General features: G+C 31.6%; 1 protein-coding gene across 12 annotated transcripts in view; it reads left to right on the top strand.

Moving 5' to 3' along the window:
* MYCBP2 (MYC binding protein 2) overlaps nt 1-19,102 on the top strand; it is a 295,622-nt gene that overhangs the window by 88,179 nt on the left and 188,341 nt on the right. For all 12 annotated transcript variants that reach the window (XM_081291229.1, XM_081291222.1, XM_081291231.1 and 9 more), the window contains 9 exons: nt 1,167-1,240; nt 1,380-1,518; nt 3,026-3,102; nt 3,590-3,794; nt 5,604-5,768; nt 7,979-8,137; nt 11,239-11,443; nt 15,343-15,488; nt 15,837-15,938. In XM_081291229.1, the coding sequence (XP_081147355.1) occupies nt 1,167-1,240; nt 1,380-1,518; nt 3,026-3,102; nt 3,590-3,794; nt 5,604-5,768; nt 7,979-8,137; nt 11,239-11,443; nt 15,343-15,488; nt 15,837-15,938 (1,272 nt within the window). The remainder of the gene's footprint in view (nt 1-1,166; nt 1,241-1,379; nt 1,519-3,025; nt 3,103-3,589; nt 3,795-5,603; nt 5,769-7,978; nt 8,138-11,238; nt 11,444-15,342; nt 15,489-15,836; nt 15,939-19,102) is intronic.

Here is a 19,102-nt window from a genome sequence, read left to right as displayed (position 1 = left end):
TTTTTGGCATTGTGATTTATGGAGAGATTCATCCTAGTTCTCTGCAATTATTTTGGAAAATGTGTGTGCTTTTATACTTGCTTGCTGAACATTTGTTTTTCCAAAAGGATACAAATTTATACTTAAGATACTGATTTTGCTTGTAGATTTGTGTTATTTAGAGGCAATCACTAACACTTGTTCCAGTGGTCCTTCTGTAATACTGGTATCCCTTGTTACCTTTGAGTTTGTGCTTTGTTTGGATCAAAGTATGTGGTGTACTGCTCTACAGATATCTATACAGTATTGACAAAATATGGTATGCTAGTTAAAAGATTTGACCATTTATGACAAAAAGAAATAAATGAGCATGAACTTGTCTCTGAAAAATGAATGTTGCCGTTTGCACTTCTAATCCCACTGGCTTGAGAGGATAAGACAGGTGTATCACCAGTTCAAAGCCAGCCTCAGCAAAAGCGAGGCTCTAAGCAACTCAGTGAGACCTGTCTCTAAATAAAATACAAAATAGGACTAGGGATGTGGCTCAGTGGTTGAGTGCCCCTGAGTTCAACCCCTGGTACCCTCCCCCACAAAAATTAAAAAATAACGAAGAATGTTAAAAAGTTTAGAGCATTCTAAAACCTAAATATGCTGGGAATGAATTATTAAGTGGGAAATGTTCAACTAGTTATGAATATCATATGTTTTATAAAGCAAGTGATATCTGTAGTTGGGCACCATAGACCTCAAATACAGAAGCTTTAGGTCTGTCTGTATTTCTTTGTGACACTAATGACTCTGATGTATGTCTGAGGGTAGAGTATTGCCTACATTGCATGTGATTTTATTGAAATGATTGTAACCAACATTGTAGTTCATTGTGTTGCATGTTTGCTGTCAGACTATATCTAATACTAATTCATTTTGAAATTTGGTGGGCTCTCAGATCCTTGATTATGGAAGATTTATAGATGTAGGCACAAAATGTGATAAGTATTACTAGCAAATTATTTAGTTTCTGCTAATTTGTAATTCTTTATTAAAAAGCAGTCTCCTTTTGAGTTTAAGCCTGTCCTTATTGCGTGGAAAACTCTCATTCTATCTTCAATAGAAGAGTAAAGTCATTTTGTGAGTTGTTTATTTATATTTATGTTGTAATATAATTAATTTTTCTTCCTTTTGCACAGATTGCCACACTGAAGGTCAAAATATTTTATTCACTGATGGAGAATATATTAATCAGATAGCTGCCTCAAGAGATGTAAGTGTTTTGAATCATGAGTAGCTGGTATAAATGGAATACCTTTCTTTTATTAAATTATTTGTTTTTTATTAGATAAAACAGGGCCTTAAAGACAGATTTATGCAATGTAATATTCTGGGTGTTTTATTTCTTTTAGGATGGCTTTGTTGTCAGAATATTTGCCACAAGCACTGAACCTGTTCTCCAACAAGAATTGCAACTTAAACTGGCTAGAAAATGCTTGCATGCCTGTGGTATTTCATTATTTGATCTGGAAAAGGACTTGCATATTATAAGTAAGATGGAAAAATTAAGTTTTCCCCCCATATTTAACAGCTATTTTATGTCTATTACTATAAAACACAGTTTTGAGTTAATATGTAGAAGTAACATGGAAATATAACCTTTAAATAGAGTGTAATATTGGAAGACTATGTTAAGGAAGTGACTACTACTAATACTTTTCCATTATTATTTTGAATGGAGCAAAAGAAAATAAACTTAACATGTAATAAGAATTATGGATGGACACTGGTGGACATCAGTGGTAGTTTGTATACTATTTTTCAATTATTTTGAGAACTTTTTTTGTAAATGATGCTATAGTAGCATACATAGCTCTCTCATTTGAACTTGTGATTTTTATTTGAGCAGATTTTCAAGATATCCATAGAATGATCCTATAGATCATTAAAAATACTAATTTACCAAATTAATCAGTAAGCTTCATCTGGATACAGAAATATAACCAGAGTTTATTTCTTTGACTTAATATACTTGCTCTTGGAATGTGGAAGTAATTGGAATCACTAGTTCCTACCAGGGTCTTGATTTTTGTTTTCCATGCCATTTGAGTTTTAATAGTGATGTTCTTTAACTTATGGGATTCTCTGTAAGACTCAAACTGAATAAACTTGACATTAGTGCTTTACCTTTTATATCCTAATTATGTGGTGGTTTTGTAATTCTTCCATAGGAAAATATATTGAATTGGAGTTTAAAAAGCCCATACAAGAGTTTTTATGACTAGATAAAATCATAAAGTGCTGTATATGAAGCTATAATTAAATATTCTTAGTTTTAAAATTTGAAATGTGCATAAGGATACACATTCAAATTTATGGAGAAGCTACATAAAATGTTCTGTAGAAAAAAGCATGGGTCAGAGAATCTGAAATACTAAATTCAAATATTTTCAAGGTGTCACTAAAGCTCAAATGACTATCTAGATGAATCTCCCCACATTTTATAATTGTTTATTTAAAAACTGGGCAGTAAAATGAGAATTCATACCCCATTTGAATCAAATGTATGATATGTCAAGATCATTGTATTGTCTTGAGCAACTAATAAAAAAAAAAAAAAAACCACACACTCTAGTTTAAAAAGGAGGAAAAAAATAAAATAAAAACTGGGCAGTATAATTTTAAGAATTAAACTAGGTAAGTTTCATAAGCTCCCAAATGCCTAGTACCTAAAAGATGCTTAATTAAAATTTATTCATTTATACCTTAATTCAAGGAATATTATTGACATTGAAATTTTTATTTTATTTTTTATGTGTATTAAAAAATTTGACAACAGTTTAGAATATGTTAAGATTATGATAAATTTATCTTTTCTTGGAGTGGTATTATCTATTACCATTAAATTTTTTGAAAATTAAGGCATGTCATGTTTTCTCATCTTTCCTTTGAATGGTGTTAATTGAATTGACCTAAATTACTCTAAAGAGTACATGGTGTACTTGAAATTATTCATATTAAAAATGCAGTAGTATTTATTAGTCTTGTGGTATTGTAGGTACAGGATTTGATGAGGAGTCAGCAGTCCTTGGTGCAGGACGAGAGTTTGCACTAATGAAAACAGCAAATGGAAAGGTAAAGTACTCTTTTTAGTAAAAATTAACTTTTTCTACTTTACGAGAATGTATACAATTTGTTGATTAGTGTATATAGCTTTTTTTTTTTAACAAAATCATCTTTGTTTTTTATGTGCTAAAAATTTAATTCATGTTGAAAATAGCATTGTGAAGCAATGGTGATATTTAAGACCCTAAAAATATTAACCTCATAAAATGTTAAATTGTTACAACTGTTTAATTTTAATTATGAAACAGTATAACTTTTGAGTTGTGGTGAATTCCTATTTTGTGTTTATTTTTATGATTGAGAAACTCATAAGTTTCTATAAATGTACTGAGTATAAGTTGGGGGGAAGTTGAGTAATAGAAAAAATAGTTTGGGTCATTAGTATTTTTATTTTTCAATAAAATACTGAAGCTTTTTTATTTTCTCATGTGAAACCTGGTGTGCTATTCCAAAAGGCACTATAAATCCCTGTTTTTTCCTTCTTCTAATATACAAGATATATTACACTGGCAAATACCAGAGTCTTGGAATCAAACAAGGTGGTCCTTCAGCAGGAAAATGGGTTGAATTACCAATTACAAAATCTCCAAAGATTGTACACTTCTCAGTTGGACACGATGGCTCTCATGCCCTTTTAGTTGCAGAAGACGGAAGCATATTCTTTACAGGATCTGCTAGTAAAGGAGAAGATGGAGAGTCAAGTAAGTTGACAGATCTACTGAGCATTTAGTAAACATAATGTGGAATTTATTAACACAAAATTTATCAATTTGAGTAACACCTCACCAAGTTATAGATAATTTTACATTGAAGCATATTCAGTAAATAGTGTACTGTACATTAAAAAACATGATTGCTGATTTCAGTCTAGTGCTGATATCGATGAATTTTTATGCTTTATGGATACATGACTGTTCCCTGCAGTATATGCTAATTCTGTTGCATCAGTTGGTGTTATTTTTAAAACTTATTTATTCCAATAGAACATTTTTAGAAAGCTGAAAACTTTGGAAGGAATATATATTCAGAATGAAGGTAAATCTTATGCAAGCTCATATAATATTGTTGATTATGGATTACTGATGTTTTTATTAGTGCATTGTAACTATATCAAATAGGTTTATTTTGACATATTCATAAATTTGTATGACATAATTTGCTCTATTCCAGTCCCTAATACTTCCCTCCGTCCTTTCCCCCTCTTTCTCCCTCATCCCTTTTCTCTACTGGTCTTCTATTTTTTTTTAAATGTTTCTTTTTTAATTGTAAGTAGACACAATACCTTTATTTTATTTATTTTTATGTGGTGCTGAGGATTGAACCTAGTGCCCGATACATGCCAAGCAGAACTGTACTGCCGAGCCGCAACCCAGTCCCTGGTCTTGTGTTAATTCATTATTTTTTTAAATTGGCACATTATAGTTATACATAAAAGTGAAACTGGTTGTAATGTATCAATACATGCACATAGCATAATTGGTTCATTTTCATTCTGCATTCCTGTGCTTTCCCTTCCCTTCCTTCCCCCAGCCCCACAGTCCCTTTCCTCAGTTCAACTTTCCTCTCTTCTATTTTCATGAGATTCCCCTTTAAAAAAAAAAATAATTTTCTCTTGTGTCTGCATATGAGAGAGAATATTCAACTCTTTGACTTTTTGAGTCTGGCTTATTTCACTTAGCACAGTGTTTCTTCTATCCATTTACCAGCAAATGACATAGTTTCATTTCTCTTTGTAGCTGAGTAAAATTTCATTGTGTGTACACCATATTTTCTTTATCCATTCATCTGTTGACCAGGGATTACTATTTTTAGTGTTCTTTCTCTGATAGCTATCACTCAGCAAGGAAAAAATGTATAATCTCTTACATTTTCTATTCTTCTATTTAGAGTCTTGAGGAAAGGTGTTATTTTTTTGTGACTTCTCTTTTGTACATTGGAGTTACAACTTAAAAGGATTAGGTTTTGAAGTCAACACATATGTAAAAATCATGTGAAAATAAAAGTTACATTGGAAAAATTGCTTAATATAGCTTTAAAATATATTACCGTCTCATAGAAACTTCAGCATAGCCAGTTTTTCTTTTAATATTTGGAGAACATTTTCTTTCTTTTCTTGAGGTTAAGTAGTTACTGTACATATGTAGATGGATTATGTCATATAAAAATGTAATGATATTTATAGATTATTATAGAATGGAGTTGATAATGTAAAAGCTAAAGCAGAAATTGGGCACCCCTGAAGTTTGGTGGAAAAGTGGTATTACTCATTGGGAATTTCCATGTGTTACAAAGAAGGAAGATCTGACAGTGATAGCTTAAATATTAATTGACCAGATGAAGCTGGCAAGTTGACTCATTTTAATTAACATGCTGGAGAAAATATTTTGAAAATAAATAAAGTATATCATAACTGCATATAATATGCTCTATTTTGGGGGCGTTGGATACAAACTGCTGTTATTATTGTTTCTATATAGATGCCTTAAATAATTTTCTTACTATTTTTTAAGCTAAGAGCAGACGGCAATCAAAACCTTATAAACCTAAAAAGATAATTAAAATGGAAGGAAAGATTGTGGTGTTTACAGCTTGCAATAATGGAAGTAGTTCTGTTATATCTAAAGATGGAGAACTGTACATGTTTGGAAAAGATGCCATTTATTCTGATAGTTCAAGTAAGTAATAAAAGAACTTAAAAATCATTTAACTTTTATACAAAGAAGGTCAAATTCTAGTCATTAAGTGTTATAAAGATATGTTTAGAAAATTTACATTTTTACATTTTATTTTAAGTGTTTCATTTGGAAAGAAATTTTCCTTTGTCACTAGAAACTGTCCCTAATTTCATGAAGAGGTAGTCATAGAGCTTGTGAGTGACACTTTACTTTAGTGAGCAAAGCAAAGCTTTCCCAGACTCAGTTGCTCATGTGCCATGACCCTTGGGCAATGGTAGTACCCTGAAGGAAATGATTTTCATAACAAAGCAAATTGGTGAATGAATTATTTCTCTCTCAACTAGGTCATGAAGGTGAGATTCTTTTTTTCTCTGTTTCTCTAGTATTATATTCCTAACCCAGTACAGTGTCTGGCACATGGTAGGGTCTCAAGAATTACTTGCCAAGTGACTGGGTAACTGATAAACAAAACATTAAAAAGTGGGTGGGAAGGATAGAATTAGCTAAATAGTTTTATAATTGTAAACTCTAGTCTCTAAAACTCTTTGTATTTGATTGTTCTTCCTGGCAATCAAGAATTAGTATAAAGAATGAGTTATCCACTTAAGAGGATTTTATGCAAGATATATGTGTAAAGCCTTTGAATTTTTTTTTGTAATAAGGAAACTGGAATTAATAAGTTTATTATTAGAAGTTTAAGTGATTATTTTATGCTGGGAAAATGGTACACATAGAACAATTATAGCAATTATTAGGTTGAGTTGTACTTAGGTGGTGTGAGCTGGCTTAATATGGTAATGTGTAGATTTAAAGTTGGCTTCAACTGTTAGTGAATCAGACTTTTGGTTTAGTACGTGTGAAGTTTAAAAATAATGTTCAAGCAACAGTTGTTACTTGCTAAAATCCTCTTGGCTAGGACTGGTGGAAAATATTCATTTAGTCAGCATAGACCACTGATGTGGTCCCTTCCTGCCCTCTGAGAATCTGAGAAACAATTGGGTAAGATAATCAAGGGATATGGTTTAATGGTTATGGACATGGGCTCTGATGCTGGTACCAACATGTTTATTGTTTAACAGTTTACTTAACATTTCAGGGTTTTCGTTTTTCTTTTCCCTTTTCTTCTGGCCCTTAAAAGGGACTAGTGATAGTACCTGCTTCATATAGTTGTTACCAAAAAATGTAGGCGTTGATACTTGAAAATTGTAGGAATTAAAGTGCTTTTCACAGAGCCTAAAACACGTAAGGTCTCAAAATATGTCAGCTAGTACTGTTAAAAGAAGTACTTCTGTTAAATCTATATGGCACATATCTTTTTCAAGTATAATAAATACTGAAAGTAGGAATTTTTTGAGGTGAACTTCATTAAAAGGCAAAACTAGTGTAAAAGAAAAGGAAGGCCAACTTGTGGAAGCTTATATCAGAGTTCCTAGTGTAGAATAATTTTCCTAGCATGTTGTAAAAGATAGGTAATATTTGCAATTTAAATAAATAATTTTTGAACATTGTTTTTATTTTAAAGTACATTAGAAAAATATTTAATAGTCTGAATTTTATTGATATTACTACTTTATAAAGTTAGACATACTTCTGTCAAAGGTGATATAAAAATACTAAATATATAATGTGGCACTTGGATGTGACAAATATAATAAAACTAATATGTGAATAAGGGAAATTTAAGAAATAGATTGTAGAAATTTAAGAAGTAGATTGTAGAAGAAAGTATTATAGATGGAAAAGAACTGAAAACTACTGCTTTAGAAAATCTTACAGGTTTCTATAAAATCAATGTCATTACAGTGGCAAGGATTTTACTTTGTTTTGTGGAGGCAGAACAAAACAGGCAAGGTAACTGATTTACAGGTTTCTTAGTGCCTGTACCAGGAAAGTTTGAGAACTGTTGACTCTTCCAAGTACTGTTGAGGTATTGGTATGTGGAGCAGGCATTCAGGAGGAAAGTTGAGATAAAGTTAGATAACATAAACATTTGTCCCAAGTCTGAGTTTTAAGATACATTGAAACGTCATTACAAAATAAATTAATTTAATGATACCCTCCTACTCTCTTGGTCAATCATTTCCCATTGTTGTGAATTATTTTGCCCAGAGATACAGAGTTCTACATTGAAGTAGTTCTTTTACTAGGAATAGAAGGTTTTTTTTTTTTTTTTTAAAGTTGTTTTTACCAAATTTGTATCTTTTCTATAGGTTTGGTGACGGATTTGAAGGGCCATTTTGTAATTCAGGTAGCTATGGGCAAAGCTCACACATGTGTTTTAATGAAGAATGGAGAAGTTTGGACATTTGGTGTAAATAATAAAGGACAATGTGGACGAGACACTGGTGCCATGAGCCAAGGAGGCAAAGGTAGGTATTTAATTTTTGAATATTAAAATTTGTGTTGCCTTTTTGTCAGTTTTTCAGGACATACTGAAGAAACTCACTCTTATTCAGAATGATTTTGATTTCTTACTATGAATTAGGAAAACTTCTGAATTTCTTATTTATTTGATAAGTTATTGCAAAGAAGTATATCACTGAAAAATTGAATCAATATGTAATTTCTGGGCAAATGAACTGGCTTACTAAATGGTTTCTAAAATTCTACATAAATTTGATTGTCTATCTTTAATTTGGCATTTTGATGATGAAATTGTTTTGGAAAAGTGAATTTCCTAAACTCTGTTATTAGCTTCTTTTATATCATGTCTTCAGTTTTAACTATTTTTTGTCAGCAGTTTCTCTGGCAAATTTCTCCTGTTTAACAGCATGTGTGATCTGTAATTTAATCTTTTCTTGACAACTAGGAATGATTTTTATGAATATTTGATCTTTTGTCAAGATAAGGCTAACTTGTAGATGGCAACTTGATCACAGTATTCTTTGTATCAACCCTTAGACTTCTTAAGGAAAGGAGGAATTTTCCCTTTGGTTGTCCTGCTGTTATGGTCTTTGGGAAAGTGTGTATGTGTGTGTATGCTTGTGTTTAAAATACAGCAGTTTTTTTTTTTTAAAGGACGGTCTGTTAGAAGTATACTAATTTTAAAAAAGAAATGGGTTATTTCACAATGGAAATATTTTATCTTTTTGCTAAACTGGTGAACCGTAGTTTTGGATAATACTACTATGTCAAAGAAGAGAATCAGTTTAGTTTTCTATATATGATATAAATATATACACAAATTGTTTTATGAGAGTTGCTGAGCTGAACAATTATTTTCTGAAACTTGTGAACATTGGCATAAATTATCATTGATGTTCTGGATTCATAGGGGAAGTTCTATAATAATCAAAATGAAATTAAAATATTTTTCCTCAATAGGAATCCCACCCACTGTCTTAGTGAATTAGAAAGCAGATGAGTAAACTATGACACATAAAATAAATATGGATTGCAAAATCAAAAAGAACATATAGAGATTTTTTAAATTTTAAAATAGGGAAAGTACAGAAGATAATATTGAAATTTAAAAAAATTTTTACCTATGACCATATTGTCATTTTTTAGTGGAAAATTACAGATAAAATTCAAATGCTCTGTATTCCCTTTCAAGGCTTATTATTATATTCTGTTTCTCTCTAGAACTCACCACTGTTATGATATTGATAAGTAGGCTTTCAGACATTATCTCATTTCTCAGCCTGTTCATAGCTTAGATGTGGCAAAGTCAAAACCAGCTAAGTATATTATGAGTTTATTTCTTGATTGTAAACCTGTATTGAGTGGTAGGTCTGTTAGATGCTTATTACTGGTATAAGAAATATAAGAGCCGTGACACATGCCTATAATCCCAGTGGCTCAGGAGACTAGGGCAGGAGAATCTCAAGTTCCAGGCCAGCCTCCGTAATTTAGCCAGGCCCTAAGCAACTCAACCCTGTCTCTAAATAAAATACAGAAAAGAGCTGAGGATGTATCTCAGTGGTTAAGCACTCTGGGTTCAATTCCCAGTACAAAAAGAAACAAGATAATAATATTGACTAAGAATAAAGAAGTTCAAGTAAGTAAAAAACAACCATGCCTTTGAAGGTCTAAATCCAGTGGGAAAGAGAAACATAAATATAATTACTTGATTTGCACAGATTTGCTCTTCTGTACTATGTGTTCCTTCATAACCTTATCAGAGTTGTGTTTTTACACTTGTTTGGTTATTTGAAAATATCTATCTTTCTCACTAGATGTTAAATATCATAGTCTGTAGTGCCTCTAGTAAAGATATAGTGAACTATATTCTGATGTCTTATTTGCTCACTACCATTTTTTATATAGCTCTCCAAGCTAAAAATGGATTTTATAATTGTAAAGGGTTATAAAAAAATGTGGCATATATTAATATTGCCCACAGAGTCTAGATTATTTATTATCCAGCCCTTTATAAAAAGCTTGCTAACACTTCCATATGGAATCCTTGGAGCGTATTTGACATTCAATTTAAAAAAATATAGTTGAATAAATTATAACAGAATTTAAAAAGTTGCAGTTGAGGTATGAATGGGCTTTGAGAATAGTGACTAACTCCCTAGACAAGGTAGTAAGTGCTTTCTTAGGAAATGACTTCTGAGCAGAATTCTTTTTTTTTAATATTTATTTTTTAGTTGTAGTTGGACACAATACCTTTATTTAATTTATTTATTTTTATGTGGTCCTGAGGATTGAGCCCAGGACCTCGCATGTGCTAGGCAAGCACTCTACCGCTGAGCTACAACCCCAGCCCCTTAGCAGAATTCTTGAAGACTAAAAAATTCTCTGCTAGGTAAGATAGGGAGAAGCATCTTATAAATATGGAAGGGTATAGCATCTTATAAATATGTCCCCAAGGAACTCAGGAATCAGAGGCACTAGATCTTTTTGGAAGGAGGGAGAGAAAGTATTTGTGCAAGGTAGAAGGAGCAAGAATGAAGCCCTCAGCATGTGAAAAGACTCAAGATGTTTGAAAAGTAATTGGAATGTAATTCACATGGGAGAAATGAGGTCGAAGAAAATTGGGAGCCATATTGTGATTGTTTCTTGCTGAGGAATTTTGTTCATTTGAAGACCTTGAAGGACATTGAAATTTTGTACATTGGGAAGTCAGACATATTTAAATATGTATTTTATGATAGTGGGAGGGTATTCTAGAGTGGGGTGATCTTGGCTTAGTGCAATTAGGTTTTCTTAGATCTGTCAAATGAAGGTGTTGGTAGTGAGGACAGAAAAGAGAGACAAAGTCACAGAAGATTTAAAAGTATGATTGATAGTGAAGAGATGTATTTGACAATAGTCTTCCCTGCCTCCTTTTGCAGAAAGGAAATGGGCAGAGAATTAGCAAATTCTAAATTAAAATTTATTTTTATTACACTTATATTTTAGCAATCCTTTGTATAATCACTTGGACTAGCATTGTGTTATATAGTTTTTAAATTGGGAAATATTCAGTTTTTTAGAGATGGTCATAATCCATACAAAAATTCTAAATTGATCTGTCAAATAGGGTTTGGAGTTGAAAATATGGCAACAGCAATGGATGAAGACCTGGAAGAAGAACTAGATGAAAAAGATGAGAAATCCATGATGTGCCCTCCAGGCATGCATAAGTGGAAGCTGGAGCAGTGCATGGTATGCACTGTGTGTGGAGACTGCACGGGTTATGGAGCCAGCTGTGTTAGCAGTGGGCGTCCAGACAGAGTTCCTGGAGGGTAAGATGAGGATTCCTACTGTAGAAAACATTTCTTTCAAATGACTGTAGAGTATATTTACTGTGTTGTTTCTTAAAGGCACATTAATATATAATTATGATTCTCATACTTGTTTTTTATTATGACAATTTATAATTTGGTGTTAACTTTAATTTTGTCTTTCATTTGATTCATTTAAACCATTTTTTAATTAATACATTATAGTCATATAATATTGGGATTCATTTTGACATAATTACACAAGCATGGGATATAATTTGCTCTAGTTTAATCCCCAGTACTCTTTAGATTTAGTGGGATTGCTGGATTATATTATCAGTTTATTTTTGATCTTTTGAGGGACCACCGTTTTGTTTTCCACAGCTTGTACCAATTTACATTCCTAATAGTACACAAGTACTCTAGTTTCTCCACATCCTTACCAACACTTGTTATTTTATAATTTTTCTTTTTTTGATTAGTAGCCATCCTGAACGGGTATGCATTGGTTCCTTATTATAGTTTTAATTTGACCTTTTCTAATAATTACTGACATTAAACATCTTTCACTTGCTTCTTGGCTATTTATAGATCTTTAGAGAAATATATTCAACTCTTTTGCCTGTTTTTGAATTCAGTTGCTTATTTTGTGTTGAGTTTTAAAAGTTCTCCATATATTCTGCATAGTAATTCCTTGTCAGAGATACAATTTACAAATAAATTGTGTCTGTAGGTTGCCTTTTTACTCTGTTGATATTGCTTTTCGTTTCACAAAAGTTTTAATTTTCATGAAGTTCAGTTTGTCTATTTTGTTGTTGCCTATATCTTTGGCATTATAGCTAAGAAATCATTATCAAATCCATGCTGTGAAGTGTTTGCCTGATAATTTCTTCTAAGAGTTTTTATATATTTAGGTCTTCCATTTAGGTCTTTGATACTTTTTGTGTTCATTTTTCATATGGTGTTAGGTTTAAAGATCCAGTTTCATTTTTATGTATGTGGATATCTAGTTTTCCCACACCATCTGTTGAAAAGACTGTCCTTTCTCCATTTAATAACTTTTCAACCTTGTTAAAAATTCACTTGAGGGTATATGTGAGGGTTTATTTTTGGGCTCTCTGTTCTTCCTTTGGTCAGTGAAATTCTGTTATGCCAGCATCACACTTTTGATTGACTACTGTTGCCTTGTAGTAAGTTTTGAAATTAGGATGTATGAGTAATTTGTTGTTCTTTGTCAAGATTTTTTGACCATATAGGGTTCCTAGGAATTCTGTATGAATTTTAGGATATATTTTTCTCTATTATCTTTTGATGATGATAGGAATTACATTGAATCTGCAGGTGGATTTGGGTAGTATATCTATTTTAGCAATATTAAAGTTTTTTAGTACTTGAACATGGGATGTGTTTCCATTTGTTTCTGTCTTTAATGTCTTTCAGCTGTGTGTTGTAGTTTTTATTGTACAAATCTTTCACTTCTTTAAGTTCATTACAAAGTATTTTATTCTTTTTGATGTTATTGTAATTGAAATTTTTGTTGCAATTTTCTTTACAAATTGTTCATTGTCAGTATTCAGAAGTACAGGTGAGGCCTGGGGTTGTGCTCAGCGGTAAGAGTGCTCGCCTAGCACATGCAGGGCTCTGGGTTCGATCCTTAGCACCACATAAAAATAAATAAATAGAGGTATTGTGTCCAACTACAACTAAAAAATAAATATTAAAAAAAGTATAAGTGAGTTTTGTGTGTTGACTGCTGATTTTGTTCTTTAGAGCTTTCTATGTATGAGATCATACTATTTTTGAACAGAGGTAATTTTACTTCTTTCAAATTTGGATGCCTTTTATTTTTTATTCTTACCTAATTGTCCTGGCTAGACTTTCCAATACTACATTGAATGGAAGTGGTGAAACTGAGCATCCATGTCTGTTTGAGATCTTAGAGGAAAAGCAGTTTTTCACCATTGAGTATGATGCTCATTATATGTTTTTCACATATGGCTTTTATTTTGTTGAGGTAGTTCCATCTATTCCTAGTATTTTGAATATTTTTTTAAATTATAAAATATCGAATTAGATTTATCTAATACTTTTTCTGTATTGATTGAGATAATCATGTGGGTTTTTCCCCCTTTATTCTGTTAATGTGAAATATTACATTGATTTTCTTATGTTGTATTTCGGGAATGAATTGTCTTTGTCATGGAATGTTCCTTTTAATATGATGCTGAATTTGGTTTGTTAGTATATTGTTGAGTATTTTTGCATCAATGTTTATGAAGTATATTGGTTTGTGTTTTTATTTTTATTTCCTTGTTGTGTCTTTGAATTTGGTATCAGGGTACTCCTGGCCTGATAGAATGAGTAAGTGTTCTTTCCTCTTGAGTTTTTTTGGAAAAGTTTGAAAAGGATTAGTTTTATAAACACTATTTTAAAAATAATGTCCTTGGACAATTCAATAGGGCATATTATTTTATAACAATTTTTTTAAAAAAATATTTATTTTTTAGTTGTAGTTGGACACTATACCTTTATTTTATTTAATTTATTTTTATGTGGTGCTGAGGACCCAACCTAGGGCTTTGCACATGCTAGGCAAGCACTCTACCGCTGAGCCATAGCCCCCGCCCTATCACAATTTTTATAGTGTGTGTTAGTGATCCTCCAAATTGTCAGTAATAACTTGCTTTTAAAAGCTAAAAGAGTTTTGCAGAGTACCTCGCTGTGTCTTTCAGACTGCTGTCAGGTAGATCCTTGTTCTTGTACCTCTACAAATCTGATTAATTATGGTCTCAATAAAGCTGTCAAAAGTTTTTAAGGACTGATCCAACAAATAATATTAAAGATATGACTTGTATATCTACAAAACCTGACAAAGAAGTTAGTTCTTCATTTGCCATTTAGCCAACTTCTGGGAGTATTCTTGCCTTATTTTGTTGTAAACACATGTCATATAGTTCACAAGACCTCCAAGAAGGTCTTAGAATTCACAGTATTAATATGAAACAAAGAAATAGAAAAAGAACAGATAATTGGGCACAGTAAGCAGAGAGAATGGCAGATGATGGCATATAAAGAAGAGGGGGAACACTTACGTATGAAGCTGACAAGCTGGGCTTACTCACTGATAGCTGCCATCACCTCCCTTAACTTACCTGGTAGGTAGCAGTGTTATTTGCTTACTAGCCAATGACCCACCCAGGCCACTTAATACAAAAGCTGCTACTGTTTTATTGAGAAAACTTGTAAAAGAATGTTTTTTTGAATAGTGACTTTAACAATGGCAGACTCTTTTTTTCTTCTTTTGAAAATAAAAATGCCTGTTAGGAGTTTAATAAACTCTTATTTATAGTTTTTAATTTTAAAAATGTATTATTAATTTTGAGGGATATTGAGGATTGAACTTAAAGGTATCTTACCACCAAGCTACATCATCCCTAGCTCTTTTATTTTTATTTATTTATTTATTTATTTTTAGACAGGACCTTGCTAAGTTGCTGAGACAGGCCTTATTGCAGTCTTATTGAGTCTTTGGGATTATAGTCATGCACCACGCACCTGGCTAAACTCTTAAAATTATTTACTTGTTCATTCCTTTTCTTTAAAATTAACTTCATCTCAGAAACATGGAAAATAAGTTAGAAAAGAATTTTAAGGAGCCACCATGCCTGTAATCCCAGTGGCTTCGGAGGCTGAGACAGGAGGATCTTGAGTTCAAAACCAGCCTCAGCAAGAGTGAGATACTAAGCGACTCAGTGAGACCCTGAGATTCTAAATAAAATGCAAAATAGAACTGGGTTGAATGCCCCTGAGTTCAATCCCTGGTATCAAAAAAACAAACAAAAGAAAGAAAAGAATTTTAAGGAAAGATTAAAGGATTTCAGTTAACCCTGTTTTATTGTTCTTTGTCTATTTTTAAATAGGATCTGTGGTTGTGGTTCTGGAGAATCTGGCTGTGCTGTGTGTGGATGTTGCAAGGCTTGTGCAAGAGAGTTGGATGGTCAAGAGGCAAGACAAAGAGGGATTCTTGATGCAGTAAAAGAAATGATACCTTTAGATCTTCTTTTAGGTAACTTGATTTATTATACTGAACATCTTTTTCTCTATTCGATAATTCAGATATTTTAAATAAATTCTATTAGGTACATGCTTAAAAATTAGAGTAATAGTTAATAAATGCAGTATTGCTCTTTTGGTAACTGACATTATGAAATTAAGTGATGAGATTCTTTTTCCCTTTTTTGCTAAGAATTCTTACAGTAAAACTAATTTGTTTTACATCATGTTTTTGTTAGCTTTTACTTTCTTGAGTTTTGTGTAGTCTGTTTTAGCTATTATATAACATGTATTGTTGTTGTTGTTGTTGTTGTTATTATTATTATTATTGTTATTATTATTGTTTTGATCAATCATCTAGCTGTCCCAGTACCTGGGGTTAACATTGAAGAACACCTACAGTTACGACAAGAAGAAAAACGGCAGCGTGTAATCAGAAGACATAGATTAGAAGAAGGAAGAGGTAAGATGTTGCCACAGAGAAAAAAAAAGTAGGAAAACTTTATTGTACTATACTAAGACCACTGAGAAATTTAGAAAATTGTATGATTTGGTAAGAAATCACTAAAATTAGTAACATTCTGATAACTCATGAAAATATTCAGGGTATTTATAATTGTGTTAATAACATAGATTAATTTAGTAGGGCGTTTTATGGAATAAGTCAACAATTAAGAAATTTTACCATCTGCTGTGTATCAGTAACTACCACTGATGGTAATTTTTTATAAAGAAAAAATTCTGAGAATATGTCTTTGACCCAGACTTTGGACTTACATATTTGACCATGATACAAAATTCATATTGATCTAGTCTTTTCCTTTCTGTTTTTTTAGTCATTCATGATCTTTGCCATTTGGGCATAATTGCACCATGCTTCATATTAGTCCAGTTCAAAATTGTGCTTTTATGTCTTTTTAGAAAAAACGTACTTTATATACATGCAAAAAAGAATAAGTTGAAAAATCTTCAGGTTTTATGTATGAAGATATGTTTATTCTTTTTTTTCTTCATTGTTTATAACCATTTCTTGACCCCCAAATACATTTAATACTATTTATACATATTTCATATTTAAATATACATCCTCCAAAAGGAAGAGGTAAATATATTTTTAAAGGTATTGTTGTATATAGATTTTTTTTGTAGGATTAAGACAAATTGTTTCAGAGAACTGTTATTTTATTCCTCTTTTGGGTAAAAATTAGAAATATTTATTGATAGTGCATATTAAATTCTTATTACAAGTGGCATGGTATTTGATACATGAAATAAAGCTGTTACCATTTAGCCATCATTAAATATTTTTTCTAGCTGTTTTTTAATGAAAAAGGAATAAGTAATAAAATATATAGTATACCTTATGAATTCTATTTTTAATAAATTTAAATTGTGCAACATGCTTGGAACATGCAGATTGTTCTTTATAGCGTTTGATAAATCACATTGCTTAATCATTACAGTGAATATTTGATATTAAGTTTGGCTGTGTTTACATAGTCATTTCCTTTAAAATATTTTTATGAGATTAATATATATGCTGTTATTACTTATAATATGTAAGTATGTGGGAAAATTGCACCTTAAATATTACTTAGAAAATAGTACATAATTTATGTTTTGAGTCTTTACCACATATGATAATTATGAGATCATTCCTTTTATAATACTGTTTGCATAAGGCTATCAATAAATCTATTTACTACCAGTTTTTCCTTTTCTTTGGGAATATTAGGTTGAATCATATCAATTGACCTACAAAACTCAGCAATTTCTTACATTTCAACAAAAATATAGTAAATCCTTATGATGGTATTAAATTATTTGGTAGATGCTATACATCTTGTTACTCTTTTTTCCTCCCTTTTAAAAAGGTAGTCTTCTCTAGTTATAGTAAATTTCAATATTAGAAGTAAAGAAATATTGAATTATACATTGGTATATCAACAAAATTCAGTGATTGCAGATATTTATTTTAAAAGTATCATAGACCTTTAAAACGTTAATTATGAACTCTGTGCACTTTCAAAAACTGTTCCACTCATTAAATATTTAAACAGATTAATTTTTTGTATATGAATCTACAAATACAGGCGTAGGTTATGGGCATTTGGTGTATATTTGGTAACAAATTGATTTTTCTCTGCAGTCCTATTATATGAAAACACTTAAATATAAACACTTCATTCAGATTATTGGTGCACAAAAATTTTTTCATATCTTTATATTTTTTTATATCTTTATATTTACACATACCACCCTCTTATGCTCATTTAAACAGAATATATTGTAAATGTCTTTTCTTGAGAGAGAGAGAGAGAGAGAGAGAGAGAGAGAGAGAGAGAGAGAGAATTATAATATTTATTTTTTAGTTTTCGGTGGACACAACATCTTTGTTTGTATGTGGTGCTGAGGATTGAACCCGGGCCACATGCATGCCAGGCGTGCCGCTTGAGCCACATCCCCAGCCCGTAAATATCTTTTCTTGATGAGTTGAAATCTTCATTATGTACCTCAATTATGGCAGTTCTGCCTTAGCTGCATGGATTTGGGACCTTAAATTAATTTATTTGGAACCATACCCTCCTGTTGCATAGTCACCAGAGTCATCACAGAATCATTCAAAGGCAGTCCAATGTGTGTGTTTCACTTAACACAGCACTGTGCAGGGTGACACTTGCTTATATATTTTGTTTATTTTATAAAAATACTTTTATGTAAGAATTCCAACTGTATATCTATTTTTAAAACATCAGACTTCAAGAACTGGTACTCAGTGATTTTGGACATGCTATGTTATATGTGAAGTAAATAAAAAAGTGTTCAGATACAGCAGTTTAAAAAATCTTCATATTCCCTTTAGCATTCCCTTAATTTTATAAGAAAACAATTTTTGTAAGAAAACTTCAAATGTTCACAGATTACATATACAACCACACACACACGTGTGTGTGTGTATAGTGTTTTTTCCTGAGAAGTGAGTTTATAAGTGATTTTTATTTTATTCTAAGATTTGAAGGCTGGGGATATAGCTCAATTTGTGGAGTGCTTTCATGCACAAGACCCTGGGTTCAATCCCTAGGACCAAACACACACACACAAAACGATACCTAAAATTTCTTTTTCTGAATATTTTCCCACAAGCATATTACTTTATAAACAGATTAAAAGTTATGTTTTAAAATGTAAGCCTTTCCTTCTTGTAAAATACAGATCAGTTTTAAGGCATTCACACTTTTTTAAAAAAATGTCTTTATTTTAATTGGATGCAGGAACCCCTTCCAAGTACTATTTTCACTAATTTAGGGCAGTAGTTCTCAAAGTGGTTTAACAGGGATCAGGAGCACTTGGGCACTTGTTAGAAATATCAGTTCTCAAGCTCCACCCTAGACCTACTGAGTCTAAAACTTGGAAAATAGGGCCCAGAAAATTGTGCTTTAACCAGGTGACTCTCATGGTTCCAAAAGTATGAAAACCAGGACTCAAGGTCAGTGTTGTTCTCATTTTGTCCCTTTGACCTTCTGTATCAAAATCCTTGGGCCTAATAGATCAAATTCTAAGTCTGTGGTCCTGGAAACAGATTTCAGATATACACACAGTGTTCTAGGCTCTTCTCTGGCATGTGCT

This window comes from Spermophilus citellus (assembly GCF_964194105.1).
Source record: "Spermophilus citellus genome assembly, chromosome: 1".
Taxonomy (NCBI): Eukaryota; Metazoa; Chordata; class Mammalia; order Rodentia; family Sciuridae; genus Spermophilus; species Spermophilus citellus.
Note: the sequence above shows the minus strand (reverse complement) of the source record. Positions and strands in the feature narration are given on the sequence as shown.